Source organism: Podarcis cretensis, assembly GCF_951804945.1.
Source record: "Podarcis cretensis genome assembly, chromosome: 17".
NCBI classification, from domain to species: Eukaryota; Metazoa; Chordata; class Lepidosauria; order Squamata; family Lacertidae; genus Podarcis; species Podarcis cretensis.
Genome location: NC_137187.1, coordinates 6209296 through 6235714, shown reverse-complemented (window position 1 = coordinate 6235714; position 26419 = coordinate 6209296). Strand labels below are relative to the sequence as shown.

General features: G+C 38.3%; 1 protein-coding gene across 3 annotated transcripts in view; it reads left to right on the top strand.

Annotated features, from left to right (window-relative positions):
- PAX5 (paired box 5) overlaps nucleotides 1-26419 on the top strand; it is a 222990-nt gene that overhangs the window by 27786 nt on the left and 168785 nt on the right. For all 3 annotated transcript variants that reach the window (XM_079959622.1, XM_079959620.1, XM_079959621.1), the window contains exons 2-5: nucleotides 532-697; nucleotides 6054-6251; nucleotides 13543-13607; nucleotides 16521-16649. In XM_079959622.1, coding sequence (XP_079815748.1) covers nucleotides 532-697; nucleotides 6054-6251; nucleotides 13543-13607; nucleotides 16521-16649 — 558 coding nt within the window. The remainder of the gene's footprint in view (nucleotides 1-531; nucleotides 698-6053; nucleotides 6252-13542; nucleotides 13608-16520; nucleotides 16650-26419) is intronic.

The window sequence follows — 26419 nt, the reverse complement described above, 5'->3', positions numbered from 1 at the left end:
ACCAAGTGAGATAGGATCCCTGATCCTAAGCACGTTTACTGGAAAGTAGGTCTCATTGAGCTTAATGGTACTTAAAAGTGAGTGTGCTAAGGATTTTCAGCCTTTATATCCACACTATCAGTTAGGCATCATGAGTGATTTTACATTGCCTGATGATTTCAGGCATTGGCCTAAAAATAACTTTTGAGAGATGGTTTTGCAAATCAGAGGCCTGATTCTCATGCCACATAATCCTGGGTAATTATTGAAGTAATTAGAGTTACACAAGTGTAAAATTGCTATCAATGTCAAATTAGGTCTCAGTAAATAACATTGTTCCTCCTCCTCTCAGCAAATAAACCATAGCCATCATTTCAGAAATGGTGAACTGAAACTGAAACTCTTGTTTAAGAATTTGCCCAGTGCTTGATGGTAGATGGGAATCTATAGCTGAAACAGGCCTTATGTAAGCATCTTCTAAACAGTCACAAAGATGTATTTTTTTCTCTGCTTGTTTTTGTTTTTGTTTTTGTTTCCTCCCATATGTTTCAGGACATGGAGGAGTGAATCAGTTAGGGGGTGTTTTTGTGAATGGTCGACCACTCCCTGACGTAGTCCGCCAAAGGATTGTGGAACTTGCCCATCAAGGTGTCAGACCCTGCGACATTTCCAGGCAACTACGGGTCAGCCATGGCTGTGTCAGCAAAATTCTTGGCAGGTAAAAGGAGATAAGTGAATCTCATTGATTCTTAAAGAGAAAATACCATGCTGTTTGTTATTGGAATGTGTTTTAAAAAACAATTCGGTTTGTGACTAGGCAGATTCTTGGGAGTTAACCCAATGATGACAAGAATTTCAGAGAAATCCATATCTATTTAACAACCAAATCTAGGAAATGTTTTAGAAATAGATTATTGAGAATATATTTAAGAAGTTATTGATTAGGGAACTATTTATTATATGTTTCCTACTGAATATGTTGACAAATCTATGAGTCATCTCAATATTATGGAAAATTACTATTTAGTGAGAGGTACCCTTTCTGTTTCTAAGAAACATTAGCAATTCAAATAGTAAATAGTTGAGGCACACTCAACAGAACTAAGTGAGCCACATTGAAACCCGCCTGAAATCAACAAATGCTCGCTTAAAAAGCAAGCCATTTTTAGTCATTTAATTATTTAATTTGCATATAATAAATAAAAATCAGTTTAATGATTAATAATCTTAATTACTGAACTTTAAGTGAACCTATCTGTTCACAGTGGAGATGCTCTAACTGTGTAGCAACAGCAGAATACTTAAAAAAGAAAGAAAGGGGAGCTTCTGTTGTTTCAGTATATAAAGTACTACTTGACCTAGGCCGAGAAACAGTATGATTGTGGACACAATGATTTTGAACTTGCTATGATATAATGCTCCATTTTTTAAAATAAATTAATCAGGCAGATTAAACTAATGTAACTTAGTTAAGATCACAATAATCAAGTATTGGCTCTTGCAAAGGAGAGTTTGTTAATGTACCATGTTACTCTGCTTCCCATCATAATGATACTCTTTTCTTTAGTCACACAAAGCATATACCATAATATATTAGTCTTTAAGGTACTGCCGTATTCTGTATTGTCTCTCCGTCCACCCATTCCCCAGTAAATTTGAATAAAATCTGGATAGGTTATTTTGTTATCTATCACATCTTTGTTTTTCACCTGCCTAACCTAGAAAAAGTTAAAGGTTTTTGGATGCATTTGAATAATTTCAGCTGTAAACCAATTCATGCTTTTGTGGAAGTCCCATTGCACATAGTGGGGATTACTTCTGAGTAACCATGCATAGATAGAACTCTTAAATTTTTATCACTGATTTTTTCAACAGTATATAAATATCTTAAATTTCATTTTCACTACTATGACTTCTGTACTTCCATTGACTTATATAAATAGAGTTATTCATAAGCAGACATAAAGATTTGTGGTTAGTGCTGCATAAATACAGTTTCTTTAGAAAGTTGTGCAATTTCACACTAACTAGAGCCAAATTCTCAAGTAAATTAGGTAAATTATGGTTCCTTTTTTTAATAAAGTCATCTTTCCATCTCACTACATAAAAAGGAACTTTTGACCATGGGTGCAAAACCAGTCCCATTTATATTAAAACACAAAAATTCTGCAGTAAAATTAAACATTCTTTATAGTGTTCTGTGCATGTGAATCCTTTCAGTATCCCCATTCTCTGTGCGAAATCCTCAGAGTCAATAGTGGGATATAGCGAAGGTCAGCAGATACAAGTAGACCTGGATCTTTTCTGTCTTACATCTATTTGACAAAATGCCAGTTCACTGGATTAAAGGGAAGGAGTCTTGATTTTATACTGCCATGTGTGAAAAGACAAAAGACAAGCCAGAGGTGCTGCTAACTTTAATGGAAATACTCTTGAGTAAGCAGTTTCAGGACTGGATCCTTAAGCATTCTAATATTGTTGATACTTCTTAAAAGAGGCAAGTTAGGAAACTCAGTGAAAAGCCTATCAAAGACACTGGTAGTGTTAAGATTGCACAACTGGAGATTTTTCAGATTTTTGTTTGTGATTCTGGAGCAGGCCAATATGTATGGTCTCAGGAATGTTATTTAAGTGCAGTTTCTAAAATTACCAGTGTCAACGGCAGCAGTCAGTTTTGTGACATTTTATCTTTGCTACTTCATCCCACCCCAATGGCAGTCACATCAAAGTTTAACTTTTAGCTTACTATTTCTATTAGCCAATGAATAAAACTAATAAACAAGCAACTCATTATCCGTAAGAAAGAACATCTAAAAGTTTTACTGTTTCTGAATAGATTTGTCACTAGATATATTTGCATTGCTATGGAGCTAAGAATTGAGTTCCAGAGCTTTGTCATTTAAGTTGTCAACAATAAATTGGAATTTCATAGCTCATTATTTTCATAACTAATAATTACAGTTGGTAAAATGTCACTGTAATTGGAGCACTCTCTCTCTCTGTGAATATATATATATATATATATATATATATATATATATGGAACACGCACAGAAAATATGCTTGATTCTACATTTAGTAATCAATATTTCTTAATTTACAACAGTTAAACACTGGCACAAAATAAATAGCAACAGTGGCAAACCTTTCAAAGATGTCAACACCAGCAAATTGTTTCTATATTTAATAGTTTGTTGCTGAGCCATCTTAACTATGATTGTTTAACTGATACTGCTTGTGAATATAATGGGATCTGTATAGGCAATGCATTTTAGCCCAATAACAATGCCAGCATCCTGAATATGGGTCTAGATTCTTCCCAAGACTGGACATTGCATTCTGGGACGTTTGGTCTCCTCAGACTATAAGTTAAGTTATGAATGGGTGCAGTTTGTCTTACGGTCGTTGTTCACAGCACAAATGAAATTATTTGTCATTATTTGGTTTGATACAAGTTTGTTAATTTACTGACCATAGCATTAGATGAAAATAAGAATGATGTTTTAATCACCCGGTAATTCACGATCCATAGAACCAGATTCACCTATTTTGCTGTACTGTTTGAGGCCCAGAAGCCAGTCTGAGGCAGAATCCTGTATACTATCATGTTTAAAATATTAGTGACATTTTAACCTAATAATAAAAAACAGTGCTCTCAGATCAGGTCTATTCCAAACCTGCTTAGTTTAAATAGTGTAATAGCATTAGGTAACACAGGGTTATGGCTTGAACGCTGACCTATTAATGAGCAAGTCCCTGGTTTAAATCTCACCACTGCCCTTTCACTCGGTGGCTTAAGACAAGTTATTATTTCTGTTCCTCAGGCCCTTGCTATACTTTTTATAGCAATTTAGACTTCACTTCACATGGTTCAGCCTATTGCAAGCTCCCAGACCATTCTCTGGGTGGGAAAATCAGAATTCAAATCCCTGCTTGGCCATAAAGCTGACTGGGTGTCCTTGCGCCAATCACTCTCTCTGCCTCACCTACCTCATAGAGTTGTCGTGAGGGTAAAATAGAAGGGGAAATGGCTCTGTGTACTGTATGCTGTTTTGAGCTCCATGGAGTAGTGAAAGGTAAGATAAAATATAATAAGTGAGAGGTATATATAATAAATAAAAATGATTTCTAAATCAGCTACTGAGGGACAATGAGTGCAAAAGGATATGTAGAAAATCAACTATTTTCCATTGTAAAAATAAAAAGTACTCCTCATAAGCACAGTGACTGATGAGTGGCGACTTTCTTCTTAAGTACTTTATCAGCCCGGTTCTATTGACTTTGATGAGAAGAATTTAAATTAAAGTTATTTTCCTTAACTGAGTTGAGATCAGGCATGGCTGATTAAAACAGGAGAGTCCATGAAGGCATTTCTTATGCATTGTTTTGTCATACAAATGTACACTATCAATTATTTTATGATATTCATTGTATATACAGTGGTACCTCGGGTTACAAACACTTCGGGTTACAGACTCCGCTATCCCGGAAGTAGTACCTCGGGTTAAGAACTTTGCCTCAGAAATCACATTGTGCCGTGGCGGCGGCAGCAGCGGGAGGCCCTATTAGCTAAAGTGGCACCTCAGGTTAAGAACGGTTTCAGGTTAAGAACGGTACTCTAGAACGAATTAAGTTCGTAACCAGAGGTACCACTGTACATGAAAACTTAGCAGTTTCATTAGACTCAGTGCAATATTTCAGAAGGCTCTAACCCAGCCTTTCCCATCCTGGTGCCTTCCAGATGTTCAGAACTACAATTCCCATCAGGCCCAGCCAGCACTGTCTTGTTTCACTAGTATTTCTCAGCTAAAGAGTTGTACAACAGACAATTTCTTAAAAAACCCAATGGGAAAACATAAACACAGGATGTAAGTGAGCTACATATCCTATTGAAATCAACAGCAAAACTCTCATTGATTTTAATTGTTCTAATCTCACTTCAGTGTCTTGCCAGTGTGGTGAACAAGGATATTAGGCCCTGACAAAGGGCTCCCAGAAAAAAGACGCCCAGCTGAAATTGTGTAGTTAAATGAAAATATGATGGGCACCAAAGTGCTGGGTCCAAAATGCAGCCCAAAATTGTAAATTCATCTTATTTTAATATGATGTGTGTCTGAGCCTTTTGTATAGAAAAATGATTAATAATACAGATTTATGATATTGCTAGTTAGAGAGGCTTTGGTTGGTATACAAATAATTGGGTTTTCTGTGTTGAACACCGCTGGTTTGTTATCATGGCTGTTCTCAACAAGGTTAGTCCAGAAACCTTGATAGTCTTTAGTCTACAGTAGCTGAGCATTAGACCCAAAGGGTGCACATTACCTAAATTTTCTGTGATGTAACCATGTCCATTTTACTGGTGCCTGTATAGGAAAAGTGCTTGGTAGATTCTTCTTTCATTTGCGTCAGTAAATTGCAATGGGTTACTGAGGAGAATGGTAGTTTAACAGTAAAGCCAGTAGTTCAAAAATTCTCCCTACCCTGAAGATAGCAGTTAGGAAAAATGTGTTTTAATTTTTGCCCTTCACAATTATGAAGAAAAAGGAATGAAGAAAAAGGAGAGAAATTCGTGCATTGTTTTGACTGCACTTATCTTTCCATGATATTGTTTTACCACTTAGTTGCAAAAAGATGGTAAGTCTTAATAGTAATTTACAAATGAGACCAATGCTCCCCACCCCTATTTAAGTAAAAAAATTATGCCAGTGCCAATTTCTTTTTATTATTGTTGCTATTACAGATTAATAACACACATTTTCAGTTAATTTTCAATTTTCACTTGCCCTTTAAAATCACATCACTTTTATTGCCTTCTGGCCATGAAGGAAAACACACATGCACCTATAGTTATATATCAAACAATCCATAATGGCAAATTTTAAAAAGAATTAGGACACAAATCATGTGACGTTAAACACTTCTAAGTCTTACTGATTTCAGTGGGAGAATTAAATACATGGGTTGCAATTTACTAGGGGTCCATTACATTAGCATATATAATGGGAATGACCACTGAAAATGCATTCCTGAATTGATTTTAATTTTTCTCCCTCTTTCCTGAAATTTTGTTGTAGGTACTATGAGACTGGAAGCATTAAGCCTGGAGTTATTGGGGGGTCAAAACCAAAGGTCGCCACACCCAAAGTAGTAGAAAAGATTGCAGAATATAAACGCCAAAACCCCACCATGTTTGCCTGGGAGATCAGGGACAGGCTTTTAGCAGAGCGAGTATGTGACAACGACACAGTACCCAGCGTTAGCTCAATTAACAGGTAAGGATCTTTTGGGCAGTACAATGGAGATTCATGTGGGCAGTGGTTCTTACAATTGTCTGAAAATGGAATGGATCAATTTTGATTATTTGCAGGGCTCTTCACATGTGTAAAAGGCATTCATAACCATTTTGTTATCTGTTTCTCATGCAATGTTTGGTGCATTGAGCATAGCTGGAAGAAGCACCTTGTAAGAAATTTTCTGAAAGGCAAGACAAAAATGAATATACAAAATAAATAAATACGAACACTTCTTTCTCCACAACACCCATTGTCTCTGTCTTGAATTTCCATTTTTCTGCCGTCTAAGACGTTGAATATTTGTTATGTGAAAACTAGGAACGTAACTGTTCTAATGCAAAAAAGTGTGAGTCTATAACTTTGGAATGTAGACTGGGAAATAAGGAAGAACTAGTCTAGGGCAAGGACCATGTGGTCATATTTTGCTAGATTTACCATCCATCTTTATTATTGATTAATTGAAAGTGAACCTGGGTAGATCAGTAGTGCATCTGCTAATAGAAACAAGTGTGGTAGAATCAAGAGTGTCCTCCAGTTTAGTGACCTGTGCAATGTGTCTATTAAATCTTATGCAGAGGGATGATTAATTTTGCAAAATTCTTTAGAGATTCTTGCATACAAAGTGCTATCTTAGATTGTGTATTATGAAGTTTCTGTAATTTGTACTTGTCCGGTGCATGAACAGTCATGCTTATGAACAGTGTGTCAATTACTGCTTTTCTTAAGAAGCAATCACTGTCCCAATGTGCATAATTGTAGTTCATCACATCAAAAGTTAAGTATATATTTCATAGGAGACCTGAAAGATAATTCAGCTATGAGCTACAGTTTACTTCACAGTAGTTCTAGTTAAGTCCACCTTGTTACCCTGAAATAGATGGCTTGCAGATCACATCCTTTGTGAATTTTTATGTTAAATCCTGAGAAACCAAGCCCCATTAGTGGGAAGTGTCTTGTGTTTAGGGTAGCAGCACAGCTTAAATTGGGATATTTGGATTTTTTTAAAAAATATACAATTTATTTTAAATTTAGAAAATTCACACAAGTGGAATACTTTTCTGTATTAGAAACAACAACCCCAAAGAAAATTTTCATGGAATTTCATTTAAATGCTCTAACTTTATCTAACAATAACACACTATTTGTATTGCTGGACGTGTAATATATAGCTGCAAAATTATTTTATTTGTTCTTTTCAATATCCAAGCATCTATGGAACACTCACTAATTACTTAGTAATTTCCTCATAGGATTTTAAAATGTTTTTTAAAAGGTTAGGGTACAAAAATTGCTGCTTTTTGACTGGTTACTAATCTAATTGCATATTTTCACCAGATATTTTGCAGTGAGAATATACAGCTTTGCACATATTAATAATATGAAGAAAGTTAGTCCTGTAGAAATTAACAGGGTAATTTAAAGCACTTCCAGATTTCCACTATTATTGGATGAGATTCAATCACATACTGTACTGGCAAATTCAGGTTGTACAATTAAAGTTGATTGGGAGGTCTTGCATGGCAAACCAGCTTCACCTCCAGACTGACCTTTTTAAAATAAGGAAAGTGATGGGAAATTGTGCTAGAAAGTATGGGATAAAATTTGCTGGATGCAACATCATTTAACCTCCCCACAAGCAAATGAGAATGAATGCCCAATAAATTGCTGATATCACCTAATCTCCTTAAGAACTTTGTGCAGACGAATAATGATAAATGTTCAATAAGTGGGTCACCTGATATTGCAATTGATTTATGTCCCATTGAATTCAATAGATGTGCAAGCGGCTTCACTTTGGCCCCAACTTTTAATTCTAATGCCATTCAGAACATTGGCTTCTGTTTCCTAAACAGAATGAAATCTCAAGCACTTGTATAGAGACAATAGAGCATAACCTAATTTATCTGCCTTTCCATATGCTTTGGTTATTTGGTATTTACGTGCCCTGTTGCTATGATCATTGCAGGACTGTGGGCAAAATTACTGGTATGTGTTCAGAAAGTGTCTGGCTAAAATGAGGCTGTACTATTTTTGCATATTGCAAAGTCATTTATTTAAAATGTTTGGCTAAAACTGAGAAGTAAAACAACAGCTTGGCCTATAGGCCAATTAAGGGAAAGTACATGGACTTAAACCAATTTAGTCCCATTGATGTCAATATGGCAAAGCTGGCAGAAGCCCAAATATTCCTGGGTTGGTTTGGGCTGTCTGAACTATTTTTTGCCTGAAAACAACATTTATCTTTTATGTGCGCTAGAAACCACCGGCCCAGCTCTGCAATCAGCTATAGTCATACTACTAGTTATACTGTTACAAGGCACGTATCCTGATTCTATGCATAACTAGCAAGTTACTTAACGTTTTGACTTCTGCTACTGCCCCAAATGAAATTGTTAATGAGGAATACTGAAAAAGTTATGTATCGTAATACATAGCTTTTATATATTATAATACAGACCTGCTGATTCCCTCATTTTATAGTAGAGACTTTGAAGAACTGAGTAGGGTTGCCATACGTCCGGGATTTTGTGAACATATTCGGAATATTGCACTTGGAAGCAGTGTCTAGGAGGGAAATCACTTAATGTCGAAGAAAATCCGGGTGTATGGCAACCTATGTCAGCAGTGTCATTTTCAGCAATTTTCCTTAAAAAACTTTTCTGTCCAGATTTTCCCTGTTTGAAATATGGCAACCCTAGAACTGAGTATTATTAACTTTCTTCCTTCTCTTTATCTGGAGGCCACCAGATTGGGGAAGGCTGCTCTGTAGAATATCATACATGAATAGACAGGTTTCTACCCAAAAAGCTTTAAGTCTAAGTTAAGTACAGTAGTGAAGGGGAAAACACAGCAGAAATGAGGGAAGGGGGAATGTAGAATAACAAAACAACAAAAGGAGGGAGGAATTTATTTATTGCACTGAAACCCACGTGCAGTGGCGTAGCGTGGGTTATCAGCACCCGGGGCAAGGCAAGTAATTTGCGCCCCCTAACCCATGGATTTGCGCCCCCTAACCCGTGGATTTCCCTAACCCCCAGATGTTGCGCCCGGTGCGGCCGGCCCCCCCTGCACCCCCACGCTACGCCACTGCCCACGTGGTTGCATTAAATATGGATATTTAAACATAGATGTACACACACACACACACACTTACTTCAATATAGAGCTGTGTCATGCAGCTCCACGTTAGTCTCTGGGCACATCAGAGCGGCTAAGGTAATAGAGGATGGATGAGAGTAAATGCAGGTACATGTATTTACTTTTTTTTTTATTTCCAAAAATTCTCTTTTGTAAACACATGGGTGAAAAATACAGAGTTTGGCTGTAAACCTTAGAACACCAGCTGTTGGTGACCAGTAACAAGGGAAACCTATTAACTTCATGCTCTGCTTGTGAGAACACAATCGTACCTGTCTGGCCACAGCCAGTAACACTGCAGAACTAGATATATGCCTTTGGTCTTCAACTGCAAGGCACATATTATGTTCATAAAAAGAGCAGGCACGGGTAAATTTTTTGCATATTTTTTCCCTTTCAGTTACTCTTCCTGTATTATTTTTGAATATTACTGCCTAATTACTTAAAATGATTAGCAGCTAAGTTCCAAATAAGTAAGTCACAAAACAGGCTGGTACAGTTTGCACGAGATAAACCCCCTGCTGCAATCTGTTCAATCTCTCTCTTTCTGTCTCTTTTCATATACACATTTATGTACATACATGAGGGGCTCAAAGGAAAGTTGATCTTGTTGATTTTTGCATTTCAGAGAAAGAGAAAGAGAGAATTAAATCTCAATCCTGACTTATGTGTCTGGGACTGAGGTGTTCTAGTTGTTCTTTTCTTTCAATTCATTCCTCTAGGTCTGGTATTTGCAGCAGAGTCTTTATCCTACACCAATAATTGATAAAACAGTGCCAGCTCAGCTGGGCCCCTGCTTACGTCATTTGTCTACTGTGGATATATAAAAAAATGTTTGCAAGATGACAAGTAAACTTGAATTCACCCCTAGTGAATGAAATGCTTTATAGTTCTGGGAAGATAAGGTATAAGTGGAGAGACAATAGCAAATGGGCAGATCCGTGCACATTCTGACACAGAAAAAGTGCATGCTTCTGTCATCTACTGCACAACTTAACAGTTTCTACGAGAGGGCAAATTGGTGTCCTTTGAAGAAACGACTATGTCTCTTTCACCAAGTACATATTTCTGTATAGCAGGAAATATATTGATCAGATATTTTAATTTATAAGATGCAGAATAAATTGGAAATGTATAAATAAATAGAGTTTGCAGGGCAAAGAAAGCAGGTCCATCTGAATGTTATTTGAAAGCCTAATAAAATCTAGCAATATTTAGGGATGATTCATAATTCAGGTGGCATTCATGTTTTGCATGTAGCATTTGATGCTTGAACGCATGAAATGAGGAGGTGTGCCTGTAAGCATAGGGTGGACATGAAACAGGGAGTCACGATCACCAGTTCATTCAAGGCCAGTCTTCTCTAACCAGTTGCCCCCACAGAAGAACCTCCCCACCTGCCTTGACTAGCTTACACTCCACGTAGTATTGCTCTGTAAAATGGAGAAAGCTATGTCCTGTGTGGAAGCACAAAGCAGAAAGGAGACATATGGGACATTCTGCCTTATATATTAAAATAAGAAGTGCCAGGTTGTTCCCTGGCCTGTCTGGAAGGCACCACCATCTCCTCCGTGCTCTGAACAATCCCATATGTGCTGGGATTGTTTGAGGATGCTCAGTAAGGAGGAAGTGAACTTTGTATATACTCAAAAATGTATTTTATTTTAATGGATCAGGAAGCCACCCTGGAAGCCTTTTTGGGCAAACACTGGGCAAAATACTTTAAAATAAATACATGCACTTCTTTCTTATACCTAAAGAGAGAGAGAGATTACTTTAAATTAAGTGCTGTGTGAAGGATCCAACACCAGCCCTGCTCTGAACCCTGTACAGATGCCAGCAGAGTGATTGGTGTGTAGGAATTGCACCAGTCACCTGTTTGGTTCCCAAGGCCATTTACTCAGTGCAAAACCACTCTACAGCCTTGTGCAGATTGAACAGGTCAGTTGCATGCTGAGATGTAGGCAATGTGAAATGTAGCAGCCGATTTGCGGCAGTGCAGATACAGCCTCCAGACCTTCATTCTAGCTAGCTAGTGTGCAAGGCTTCCAGTGGGGAAGCTACTGTACATTCAGAGAATACTTGCAGAGCAGACCTAAGAAGTAGAGGCTCGTGTTGCCTCATCATCTTCAGACTGAAATTCTCAACTATGGGTCCCTGTTACTTTTAGGTGTGCCTCAGTTCCTACCCATGTAAGAAGGCTGCTCACTGTGTTTTTGTATGATTTACTGCTCTTACCTTGCTTTCTTCTAATCAAACTCTTCTAGAGGTGGGTACTTTGCTGTATCTCTGCATTAGGTGTGATCAGATCAGCTTAGTCACCCATGATGCAAAGACAGAGCAGAATTAACCACCTTCTGCACGGCTCACTGCTCTGTTCCCTGGGCTTGTACAGTCTAAAACTATGTTCAGGCCTGAAACAGGCCTTGAACTAGAATTGGGGGTCACGAACTCTTAAAATGCAAACTCTTTAGTGTACAGGAGTTTTCGGTTTTACTTATTTCTTTGAAATGTGCTTCAGCTTTTAAAACTTTTGGAAATATAGTATTACTCATAGAGGGTCCCATCCTGAATTGTTCATTAAGTTTTAACACAACACAACAACTACAACCAAACGCTTCAGGTGGAACTTGGAGTAAGCCCATTGAAATTAACAAGCACAACTACCATTATGCCTATTAATTTCAGGGGGTCTACTCTGAGTAAACCTTAGTTGAGTACCACCCATCATAATCATCTACATTTTGGTAAATGGTGCAAAGGAAGAGGCAGATAACAGTAATTTGGCACTGTCACTTTATGAGCTGATGTTCTGAAATGCCAAAGAGGAAAATGTTTTGTTTTTTTAAATAACAGGAGAGTGTTCTTCTGTGAACGTACTAAACACGAAAAAACAAATCTGGAAGACAACCAGGCAAAAGCTGGGAGTGTGGCCAGGAACTCATCAGGCCACAAGCTGCCAGCTAAAATATTATATTAAAACAGGCATATATACTGTGTGGAGAATTATATCAATTAACTGTGTGCTATTTGATAAAAGACCGTTCTATAGTGAGTGCATCAATCTTGTTCTTATTTAAATCAATGGCATGATCTCCATTTGCGTCACTAGGAAAATATACAGAGAAGACCTCCTGTGTTCAGGGCTCTTAATGCATCTCCACAGTGGATTTTCCATTGTTAACAATTTATTTTATTTTATGCTAACTTCAGTTCTCCAACCCAGCATTAAGAAAAGCCTAAACCATATATAGCACACACACACATTTTGCTGCCTAAAATGTGTTAGCAAATATTTTGAAAGTAGATATGATTCTAGATATGTATGTATAAGTAAGTTGGCACAAAAACCTTAATTTATGGTGATGTTAATGTTTAGGGCATTTCTACAAGTCTGTTGTGATTAGCCAACAGGAATGAGCAGTGAGGAAACGCCACAGAATTACTTACGGTAGTTAATGAGACATTTCCTGTTGTGAGGGTTTAGAACTGTGCAGATTTTGCTCACTGAATATTTGGTGCTGTGAGGAAAAGCAGCAATCACCCACAAACCTGCACCAGGGTCCACATTTTGCCCCAATCTGGATAAATTAGTCATGCTTAACTCCAGTTGAAATTAATGAGACAAGGTATTATTGAGATCAATAATATGTGTAATTATTATTATTGCAGTTATTTTATATCCATTGGAAGTCAATGGAATTTAAGTACTTAGATCTTAGATCCTGCGTTTTGGACACTGTGTTGTTTATATTGTATATTTGGATTTGGTCCATTTGCTCAGCTGCAATTCTTTCAGTCTCTCTTGATGGGGTGATTACATATATGAGTTACAGTGAATGTCCAAGCATTGTGAATGATGACATTCACACATGAAAGTGGGCAATTCCAGTTTTGTGAATGTATTTAAGTAGACATGCATTTCCCAACTTTTCAGCTATGGCTGATAACACATTTAGGCAGTTCTCAGCTCAATGCATCTTTTTGGTTTTCGGTTTGGGAAATATAATAGTAATGAAGAGGAATAATTTTCTTAGACACTCATCATGCTTAGTTATTGTTTACCTGCATAGCTGTTTTTTTGCTCTATTGTTGTATACCTAATAGTAAGTAGTCATTTGTCTATATGCAGGATTATACGGACAAAGGTACAGCAACCACCCAACCAGCAAGTCCCAGCCTCCAGTCACAGCATAGGTAACTTTTTTTTTAATATACTTAAAAATATATAATGCAATTCATTCTAAAGAACTTTTAATCACTCTTATGGGCAGATAATTCTGCACAGAACACTTCAGCACACGTACTAATGCACCTTCTTTGTCATTCTCCAAGGGCTGAACATGGTAAATGAATTTTATAAATACTGCTAAAAGGTTTTGAATTTTACTGATTATTATGATAAATAGCTTTCACCATGAGACAGAAAATTGAAATCTAAACCAAAAAAAAAAAAAAAAATCATCCCACTAATGGGGGTCTATAGAATGTCAGATAATTAAAGTAATAAATCAAGAAAGGGATAGTTATTCATAACATTTTCTGCATCATTAGTCAGTAAGTAGTTTTGAATGTGTTTTTTTTCTTCTATCAACCAACCCTTCCATAATTCTTTGTGCACTTGCAATTTTGAGTGAAGAGGTAGCAAAACTTTGAAAACTTTTTACTGCTTTTTCTTCTTCTTCGCCTAATTCACATGCAGACCATCTAACTCTAGTCATTGAAGAGTGATGGACTTTATATTAGGGTTTTTTTTCCCTTGTGGAGTCTCTGACAGATGAGCATAACCTTGCTTAAAATAAGCCCTGTTAACTCAAACTACTTTTATAATATATTCAAGCTTATGTAGTCCTGTTGAACCAAATGAGTGAAGTCAAAGTACTTCGGCTTAACGGGGTTGTAAGGCATGCTTCCATAGACCACTTTGGCTTAATATTCACTGCCTCTTTTCTCTTCACTGCAGATTTTCAAATTTTTCCTCTGCCTAATCCTTTAGAACTGAATTCACTAAATTTTATCTTGAAAAATCTCCATATTTTCTGAGCTGTCAGTATTTTAGAATACTAACAACCTAATCCACAATCCAGCAAAAATGAAGTTCTTAGATTCAAGACAGTTAATCTCAGTGATTTCAGTAGGGACTAAATTGGTTTAAATCCACATACTTCATTAAAAATTATGGACTGGACTACAGGCAAGCAATCCTCTAACCATTTACTCTGGGATAAAAATCCTGAGTCCAATTTTAGAATCTTGAGTGAATCTCATGTATGAAGTGGTAACTATCTCAACATACAGGAGTTTTCAGACAAATTGCAGCGTACATTTCGGTATTTCTGAATTGCACGAATATATAAGACATATGAGCGATGGTTTAAATAAGCCTCTAAACCACAGTTTCCTAAATACACAAACTAGAATGTCTACCAACCACAAAATTTAACATGAAAGAGACCACTCAAAACATACCCTGCATCATAAGTCCAATTGATGCAGTTCTAACATATCTAGGATTCCCAGTGAACTCTATATAGCTTCAAGTATTGGACCGGGCTGTCCTTAGTATTTGGCAGACTGAGTTGCCTATCTCAGGAGCCATATTTTGGATGCTAAAAGAGGGCAGCAAATTGTTAGTTATTTAATCTATTATTATACTTTTGGCTCTTGGTCTGGGCACCATATGCACTGTGTTGAGGCAGTAGTTCAGAGGATCTAGTGCCCCCAGTGCTATCTTTGTCTTACTCAAGTCCTCAAATGCTGAAAGAGTTGCAGATTACCAGTCATATCATAGATGTCCTAGTATCAGGGGTCCTAGCAAGAATGCAGTCTACTGTCAATTTAGAGCAGCTTTTCCGAACCCCAGATGCTTTCAACTATAATTCCCATCAGCCTCAGCTGGCAATACTATGCCTGATGGGAATTGTAGTCCAAAACACCCAGAGAACACCAGGTTGCAGGCAGGTGCTTTATTGCGTTGGACATAAATGGTGGGAGATGTAGGCTCAAATCTCTGCTTGTCCAGGGGTTTATTTGTCCAGGCGAAATAATCATAACAAACTTTTAGACTGATGCATCTTGCAGGATGATGCCATATATGTTGACCTGAATGCCTTAGAGATGCAACCAGCAATCTTTTGTGCAGTAATATAGCATAATGTTTAAGAACATGAGCTGTAAGCTACTTATCTGTAGTTCTTATCTCATTTCAGCCATGACCTCTATGGCATCAGTAGATTCCCTTTAGGCAGCAACTTCTCATCTTAACATGAGGGTAATATAACACTAGCCTATGGTACAGAGTTGTTGTATCAGTTACTGATAAAATTAACATGAAGCATTTTGAGCAGTTTAGGAAAGTGCTCTATCCTGTGACAAGGGTAGCTAACATAGTGACCACCAGATGTCTTGGACTACAACTCCCATCATGGCAAATGGTTGAGAATGATGGGAGCTGTAGTTCAAGACATCTGGAGGGCACCACACTGGTTAACCCTGTGGTATGGGTTAGTAAATGGCACAGATCTCTACCACTGTTCTCATGGTTTACACAGCTGACTCTCAACTTAGGCAGGGGTTATGTTGCAGGGATAGTGCATAAAGTCAAAATCGCCTATAGTCAAAATATATTGGGTGGAATGGTGGGTGGAATTGCCAGTCTTCCCCCCCAGAGGTCCACCCCTCCCGCCTTTTATTTTTATTTTTAAAAATCATTTGCCAAGCCCTTGAAGCTGAATGCGCACAAGTTAAATGCACATATGTTGTGGGTCTACTGTGTGTATATATGAAAATAGACAGGGCAGAATATTTTTGCAATGCTTGATAGGTACCTGATGCTAATTTAGCTTGCTGCTGTATAAAGCAGGTCTTTCTGTCAGCAACAAAAGCTAATAAGATAGGGCTGGGCTGTAAGACATGGCAGAAAATGAAATTTAAATGTTCCAGAAAGGTATCCAGGCTGCAAATTTCCCTGTTCCCCCTCTCCCAGCCTCCTGGTTGTAGGTAGTGGTATTGAAACACAACTATCAAAGATGGCAGCCATGGAAAAGTTGTTAGCATGGCTTTCTCTCTTGTGTGGATATGTGTACTGATTGGTTTGTTTCTAAATTACAGCTTCCACGGGTTCCGTGACACAAGTGTCCTCAGTAAGCACAGACTCAGCAGGCTCCTCCTATTCTATTAGTGGAATTCTGGGAATTACATCTCCCAGTGCTGAAAGCAACAAACGCAAAAGAGATGAAGGTAAGAATAAACACATATTCCTTTCCTATTCTTTTTTATAGTTTATAGAAAGAGTGAAATTTTATCCTCAATCTCTGCTGCAAAATTAATTATCTCCTTCTCGCTACAAACCTGTTTCCCACTTAGAGATACCAATTTTCTTTGTATGTTAATTTGAATTAACACACACACACACACACACACACACACACACACACAGATAGGAGCTAATAAATTTTTATATCAGTAAAAATTATAATTTCAAAATAACCCATTTGGAAATTAGGAGCCAAACTATCAACAAAACAGAGAGATTTGAAAAGGCTTGGAATTTGCCTCCTTTGCTGTACCATTTTGGAGGACACCGTTGCAAACTTTTTGTCTAGTGATGTGACTATTTTAATTTTACTTAAGAACTGGGTGGGAGGAAAAAGCATGAGATTCTGACATATTTCCTCTTGACTAAAATGATAGGGGCTTGCGGCTTTCCAACACCAATTACTGTATGAATTGACAACATGGTAAAACACCTTCTGTTGCATAATCATTTTAATATGAGAACTGGGCAATGCCTCTGACTCTTCTTGCATGATCAGTTTGACTGAGGGTAGATTCACATTATGGTTTTTAATGCTGACTTTTTTATTTTGTAGATTTCTGAATAATTTAAAACTGTCTGGGTACAGAAAGCATTGTGGCAAATAGTGGTGGCACAAGATAAACCTTTTGTTTAAATAGACTTGCTTTTGTTGAGGCTTTTGAATGGTTCAGCACAAGTTCATTAGCATCAACTTCATTCAGCATTTCCTGGTTCAAGTCACTTTCTAAAGACTTTTCAGAATGTGCCCAGTTGCATTTTGAATTAAAATCATTTACTAGGCTGGATCTGTCTGTGCTATGACTGAAATCTGTAATTGGTTTGATTTGTAGATTAATCAACTGATGTTTGGTTGATTAATTTGTATGACTAATTTTTAACAATAGAGGTATGAATTAAAAACACATGTTGGTTTATTATTTTCTTACATTTTCATAGCTTACCCATAACAAAAATTCTTAGCCACTCATGAAGCAATATGTTTTGGTTGGTATGCTAATAAAACTGGGATTTTTTTAAAAAAGAAGGGAAAATATTAAAGATTATATTCTGTTCAAAAAAGAGTGGAAGTTATGTCTATTTAAGTTATGTTACATCCTTAAATATCTCAAAAAAACACCTATGGTGAGGTTCTGATAATGTGCAGTGTTATTCAAATTAAACTGATCAGTTACCAATCAACAGGCAGTTAGTACTATAATTAGGTAGTTTTTAAAATTCTAGTGTGCACTTAGTGTACACAAATCTGATGAAAAGTCAACTCATGTTGGCTTTGGAGCACAACACCCCCCCCATCTGAACAGACAGTGCTGCCTCCAGTTTTGGAGGGCTTTTATGTAAAGTGCACTCATTGGGCCCCCTTCCTAAAAGGGCCCACCTGCTGTCATTGCAATTACTGGTAATTACCTTGCCCAATCTGTATAAGCACCCATCCTCTGGTGTGATCTTTGAGGATGCCCAGAGATGTCTGCCCCTGATGCCAGTGAACTGAATTCTATGGTTATAATAATACAAGTAAAACGAGGGTTTGGAAACAAGCTTTTCAGCTGCCAGAAATAGTCACTTTGATGATCCAGTAATTCTCAATAAACGTGAAAGCACTGATGCATGTAAATGAAACTTGGCCCTTCCACTGAAAGGCGTAGGGAGCCTGCTTGCAATGTGAACAGGATGCACCCAATGTTGCTCTAGTGCAGTTCTGCTTTCTGCAGAAGTGATTTAGGTTTAGGGTTGTTTACAACTGTATGCTCATCAGGAGTTCATGAATGTATAAAGCGGTTTGCTTAAACGTGTGCAATGAATCACCAGAGAACTAACATGTTCATAGCACTGCTCCCCAAAGGGTTTTCAATTGAAGTAAGTCACAAATTCAGCTGTGAGTCACCAGTCGCTGAGCAGTCCAGTTATGGCTGTGCATGTGTGAACTAGTATTGAGTGCAAAACCTCTGAGCTGGAAATCATTTTAACTATAATCTGTTCTCACCATCTGTTTTGATGGAACTTGGCCTAATCTAACAGTTCCACAGATATAAAACTAATGCTTAGCAAGCATTTGCTGCTCATTGAAGGTTCAAAGCACTTTACACACATCATGACAGCAATTATTGCAATCATCCAATAAGTTAGGTCAGTATTACCTTGCAGGCAGGAATAGAGGAGATATTAAAGGTCTACATAAATATATTTAGTGAATTTACACCTGAGGTGAGAATTGAACCAGGTTTTCCTTGGCCACAGCAGTGCTCTCCACCACAACACAACAATTCTCAACAGCACATAATAATATATAATTCATAAGGAAAAAAATGATGCTTTATTGAAATCATATAGCCTCATTAACTGTTCAGTTTGTTTCACCCATAACAAATAAGTTATAGACAAAACAGGCAGCATAGCTGATAAACAGATAATAGATAAAACCACTTAATCAATGTACATTTACTATAACATCTACAAACATAACAATCTGCATTAACTGTGACCAAATGTAGGGGGGAGGTCCTCCAGATATACCAGGGGTCAGTAAACCTTTTCAGCAAACCCTCAGACCTGATGGGGGGCCAGGACTAAATTTTGAAAAATAATAATGAACAAATTCCTAGGCCCCACAAATAACCCAGAGATGCATTTTAAATAAAAGGACACATTCTACTCATGTAAAAACACGCTGATTCCAGGGCCGTCCACCGGCCAGATTGAGAAGGAGATTGGGCCAGATCTGGCCCCCAGGCCTTAATCTGCCCACCCATAAAGGTAAAGGTAAAGGGACCCCTGACCATTAGGTCCAGTCACAGACAACTCTGGGGTTGCGGTGCTCACCTCACTTTATTGACCGAGGGAGCTGGTGTACAGCTTCCGGGTCATGTGGACAGCATGACTAAGCTGCTTCTGGTGAACCAGAGCAGCGTACGGAAACGCCGTTTACCTTCCCGCTGGAGCAGTACCTATTTATCTACTTGCACTTTAACGAGCTTTCAAACTGCTAGGTTGGCAGGAGCAGGGACCGAGCAACAGGAGCTCACCACGTCATGGGGATTCGAACCACCGACCTTCTGATTGGCAAGTCCTAGGCTCTGTGGTTCAGACCACAGCGCCACCAGTGCCTACCCATGAGATACACTAATCCACTGATGTTTAATATTTCCTTTGTATTGTGGGTTAGGGTACATGTGCATACCTGCTACGTCTACTACAAAGTAGTATTTTACTCATTTATTTTTGAGGATCAGTTTTTGGCCAGTGTGCTTATGTTTTGTAGGGACAGAGCTGTTTAGGTATTGATGAGTACAGGTGTGCGTCTTACTTTATAAAACTGCTTACGATGCACTGGGTTGTATCCAGTTGGTTTCCTTTTCCTGAGAAGTGGCTCTTTCATTCAGCACAGCCTTCTGGTAGTGGGAGAAGGAAACCTCAAATCTGCTACAGAAGGTTGGGAAGCCATTTGCTTGGGAAGTGGCACAGGGGGCTGCAGGGGGAAGGGAGAATCTCTGAAGATTGCCCGATCCCTATTCAGCTGATAGAGGGCTTAGCAGGATCCCTTAGCCTTACATTAGTGGAGGGGAACCAACTGGTTATAGAAAGATAAACAAATTGACCCCAGCAATCTCTTTCTTGTGTGTGGAATCCTAAAACAACAAAACATTTTCCTTCTGTTAAGTTCCTCTAACAAATTAAAAAAGAGAAACTTGGAAATGCATTCCTATTAATACATTTGGGAGTAAGCCCTATTGAACTCAGGACATGTGCTGCAAAATGCCCACACTGAAAAATGGCTATAGATTCGGACCAAAGAGTTGCCCCAAAATGAATTTCCCAGTTTGAATGCTATCATAATTTTGGTGGAAAAAAGGAGGAGGATTTGGTTATTTAATTATAGGGAGCAGTATAATGCATAATATACAGAAGGGGGCCAAGTTAACATTTTTTTACTTTTCCAAAGTGCAACTTTCAGCCTTAAATATCATTTTTGCATAGTTGATATATTCACAGCTCTGCTCAAATATGGTGGGAAATACTAGGCAGTAATTATGTTCCGCTTGCAGGTGCTGTGTGAGCAGGGCTAGCTAGTGGTATAGAACAGGCTCTTTCCTTAGAACTCAAACTGTATCCATGACACACTATGATTCATTACCTTTTTCTGTTCACCTCACCACTGACATTCTTTAGCAGATGTCACCAGTCTTTAACTCAGTGGGTTGCATGCCTGGTAGCAACAGGGGCAAACTATATCAGACAATCTTTATTGGTTTATGTAGCTGAAGGTGTCATTTTCCCCTCCTGTTGTAATATGAATTCAGAGCAGATGTGTCTTAGTGGGGGATCGGTTGTTTTCACTTATAACTAAAGGACACACTACTGGAGGCTGACAAAAGAAGCAGAACATGGACAGCAACTAGACAGTAGATGGTTGCTAAATAGAGATGAATTCTTCACCTCCCCCCTTCTTAAAAGGCAGATACTTTTAGCCACAGTGGTGTTCTTGAACATGTTAACTCGCTTAAACTTTGCTAATTTTCCACTGCAACCCCCCCCCCCCCCCGAGTTAAGAATGCATATTGGGAAAGAAAAGCTACAGAAGAAAATGTAGTCATTTTATTTTATAGTTTCAAAGTTGCAGGGGAAGTCATATGGTATAACAACTGGCCATGTGAAAAGGAATTGTGGTTTATTATATGCTATAAATTAGTAGAGAAATAAATGCTTTTTAAATGTTACAAATGGCTATGTTTTCAAGGTATTCAGAGTGGGAACAATGGAAATGAGTCTAATTTTAAGAAGATACCAGGTGAATACCTTCTGTGATTATTATTTCTGCTGTATAATGCTATTTTTCTGTTCTTGATTTAGAGTTAGTTTATAACTGATGTTTTTAAATTTTTGTTAATGGGTTTTACCGTGAGCTCTTCTGAGGAAAGATAGTATATAGATATTTTAAACAAACAAACAAACAGAACTCTTAAAGTACTGTTCCTATTAACATGACTAGAAGATACCTTGACCAGTTAATTCATGTCACCACCTGCCCACATAGAAGTTGCTAGATTAATACATGTTTCCTATAAATACCTACTGTAGGAAATAGGTCCCATAGCATCTCAATATTAAAGGCAGATTTTGATCATGTGAAAAAAACACTCAACAGTACTGTGTCAAACATTGCAAGGAAGTTTTTAGTGTGGAGAAGATATTTTGTTAACATTTCAGTACTTCCCAGAAATAGATAGATGATAGATCCACTAATATACAAACATTTTCCTGAGATACATGAATACAAACATTTTCCTGAGATACATGAATCCAGTTATAAGGAGTACACCAGTCTTGGTTGTACTAATACTGACAATATGATGTAAAAGCATTTGGCCTTGATGGACCAAATTTTATCTTGGCAATTGTTCTTTTTGCATCAGCAGACCTGCAAAAGGCCTCAGAGAAGCTCACGAGCAAGGCATGATAGTTATAGCCATCTCCGGTTTGTCCTCCACATCTCATATTCAGCCTTAGTCCTGTGTTACATAGTTGATTAAGGCTGTGTACACACTGCTATTTACTCTGGGTATGTTGTACTCTCATGTAACAAAAAAAACAAAACAAAACAAAAGGTAAAGGACCCCTGGACGCTTAAGTCCAGTCAAAGGCGACTATGGGGTTGCGGCGCTCATCTCGCTTTCAGGCCAAGGGAGCCGATGTTTGTCCACAGACAGCTTTCCGGGTCATGTGGCCAGCATGACTAAACCAGAGTGACGGAAATGCTCACTGGCATGCTTTCAAACTGCTAGGTTGGCAGGAGCTGGGACAGAGCAACAGGAGCTCACCCCATCATGGGGATTCAAACTGCTGACCTTCTGATTGGCAAGCCCAAGAGGCTCAGTGGTTTAGACCACAGTGCCACCCGCAGCCCTTATATCTCATGTACACATGACGCTACCCATGATGTAGCGCTCTCCTGTATTTCCACGAGAAAAACTGCTGTTTAATGTGTTTCCCTTCAAATTAGCTTCAGTCTGAAAGCACAAGTGACAGTTTCATATATAGGTGTTCCATGGGGTGGTGGTGGTGGTCTGCAGGGGCAGGGAAACAAAAAACGGCAATGTGCATCAGCTAAAGACATGCTGGCTCCCTCTCTGGTGTGTACAGCAATGTGGAGATATGACTTGTAATGCAATGGCGGGAAACAACCTTGTTGCATTTTAAGCTGCTAATGTGTACCTAACCCAAGAGGAATAAAGAGGACATGGGAGCAGATATGGATCAGAAGGGATTTATGCATCCAAGAAAACGAGAGCCAATAATCAAACAAAACATTCTGCACAGTGTTTGAGCGTGTAGGCATTCAGTCTGAGTTGGAATTAAATGCATGTGTCTAAGGCTGTATTTTTGTGCAATGCATTACATACATACAGTGGCGTAGCGTGGGGGGTGCAGGGGGTGCTGGCCGCACCGGGCGCAACATCTGGGGGTTAGGGTTAGGGATAGGGTTAGGGGCGCAAATCCAGGGTTAGGGGGCGCAAATTACTTGCCTTGCCCCGGGTGCTGACAACCCACGCTACGCCACTGCATACATATATTTTCTGTTTCATTGTGGCCCAGTCAATGAAGCTTCAGAGAAGGCCGCCTGTAGGCAGCAGGGAAGGAAATACTTTCAGTCCCCAAATAACATGCTGTCCCATAGATTATCCGGTTTATCTGTTTATCTTGCCTGCTTGAGCAGAGTGTGCAGGGCATTCTGTGCTTCGAAGGTGTTGGCAAAGCCACCCAACTGGTCACATCCATTTTAATTTTGACTTACTTTGTTTTGCAACAAGAAATAAAAGGTCCAAAAGGCAGAGAAGGAGGGGTTTTTCTTTTTCTCCTTTTACGTTCATAATGTAATCTGTTCAAGATAAGACGGATCCTATGCCACACCTATTGGAAAAACGAGGACAAGAGACTTGTTTAATGAAAAGTTTTTCATTTGCATTCAAGTGCTGCTGTTGCTCCCTCTGCTGGCAGGAATGTTGGTAGCTCTGGACGTCCATCAGCATGGCTGAACTTTCCTCTTCTTTAGAGACTTTAGGTCAGGGTTGGGAACCTGCAGGACCTCCATATCATTGGACTGCAACTTCCATCAGTCCCAACCACCATGACTAATAGCCAGGGATAAGGGGAGTTGCAATCCCAATATTGGTTTCTCATCCCTGTTTTAGCAGTTGCCCCTTCTTTATGGAATGAATATCCTGATTTATTTTTTTTTTTTTTTTTAAATGTATATGATGAGGTGGACATAAAAACTTATTCCAAGATAAAATTAGATCGACTTCTGCAAGACTTTTTAGATAGTGCTTCAAGGCTCTTTGTTATTTTATTTTTTTTGATGCAAAAGACCAACACTGCCACCCATCTGAAATTTTGTTTTTAAAATGTTCACATTTTAAGCTCTCTGGAAAGTAAATTATATATATTTTTCCAAATATATAATCTTCTTTCCAAATAGTTTCAAATGTGAACATCTAAAAAACAAAATTTCAGATGAGTGGCTGTGTTAGTCTGTTGAGATTTGTACAAGACAAGTTATATAATTAATCTCTATTCTTACTTGGTTTTGTGAATGTTTCTTCTGTTTGGCAAGGTCCTAGTATGAGAGAGAAACGAGTGTAAGCTATTACACTATACACAAACAGATACTTATTTAAACAAAAAGGTGTGCCCCATGACTTTTGGATTTGAGAAACAAATCTGGATGTAACATTTACACGAGTTACAAAAAGTAATTTTTCAGAGACTGCAATGCAGAGGTGCCACAGAATTACTTTCCCCCCATAGAGGCTGACTGGAAAAGTCACAGCATACAGAGAAACCAGGGGGATGAGTGGGGCTCTTCTTTGACTCTTTTAAGGAATTGCTATTGAATGTTGTTGTATTATTATTGTTTATATAAACGGCTTAGAGATTTTAATTACACTAAGTGGTATAATTATAAATAATTGTAGGGTTGCCATACGTCCGGAATTTCCTAGACGTATAAGGAATAATGCAGTCTGCAATCGTGACTGGACAGAAATCAGTAAAAATGTCCGGGAAAATCCGGATGTATGGCAGCCCATGGCAGCAGTGCTGTTTTTGCCAATTTCCCATAAAAATAGTTCAAAACCGGCATTCCCCCCCCCCCCCGATTTTGCCAAAAAAGCCCAGCTTTTCTGTCCAGATTTTCACTGTTTGATATATGGCAGCCCTAAATAAATGTGACTTCTCTGTTTACTACACTGAAATTGCATAGATTTAGAGAGGTGGTATGCAGCAAAAATATACAGTGGTACCTCTGGTTACAAACACTTTTGGTTACGAATGCTTCGGGTTAGAAACTCCGCTAATCCGGAAGTAGTTGCTCCTGGTTGTGAACTTTGCCCCAGGATCCAAATGGAAATCGTGCACCGGAGGCATGTGCACAGCGGGAGGCCCCATTAGCGAAAGCGTGCCTCAGGCTAAGAACGGTTTCAGCTTCAGAACGGACCTCTGGAATGAATTAAGTTCATAACCAGAGGTACCACTGTAGTAGTATTGATAGTGCATTATTGATAGTGCGTAAATAGGCAGTCTTTTGCACATATTATTAGCCAAAGAATAGCCAAATAATGCCAGTTAACAATCTAATATATGCAAGTTGTGTCTGCATATATAAAATTTAGAGGCACAACAAGTGACTAATTATTCTTACAAACTGATCTTTGCAAATATTTCTCCTAGTTCCTGTGACTCCCCCTCCCCGCCCCCTGCTGGTGTACACTATTAAAAGAAGGACAATAAAGCTTAACACACTGTGTTATAAATGTGCAAGATGCATGCATTTGCTGAACACCTACCACTCCATTACCTAAGAAGAAATCGAAACTGGATTGAAATACCCACCCCTTTTCCAAACCAATGAAAGCTGCTTAGGTGATAGTTCTAATTTGCTAGTATAAAGAACATTTGTAATGTTGAGAAGGGTATGGGAGTTTCTTTATTATAGTTCATGCAATTATATATTTTACATTTTGTTTATACGTTCATGGGATGTTAAATATGTCACTAGAAATTTGTTTAATAACTTCTTTATAGAGAGAGATGCTGGGGATAAAGTATGGGCTTCTTTGTAATTTTTCTTTCTTTATTATTTGCCTTCTGATTCTTTTTTTGCAGGGCAGTTTTTGCTGTGTGTGCATATGCATATACGGATATGTGCTCTTGGGCGTTTATATTTCGCGTTGCCAAGAATTCCATGTGTACACTGGAATTGCATGTATATATTGGAATGTGTATATTGTTGAGCTTTGCCTGCAGTGCTATCTGGGTTTTGAGCTGGACTGTACACGATCTTTTGTGATTGTTTCACAACTTCTTCCTAGGATGAGGGTGATTTTCTTATTGGATAAACAGCCTATGTCTCTTTTCAAAGAGGCACATGAGCTGTCACCTTGCCATTATCTGAAATTCTTGTTTTGGGTGGCTATAAGAGTATAGCCTCTGTCCCTGTAGAATTTGCTATGGTCTGTGCCTTTCACACCAGTGCAGACTTGTAGGGTGCCTCAAGTATCTCACTACTTTTGTGGAACTGATTCAAGCACATAGCAGAAATTTACAGTGGATTAAAATATTCTGCAACAAAACCACTTAGAAATACACACATTTCTAAGAAATACACACATTTGTTTCCTGCTTGGCAGGGGGTTGGACT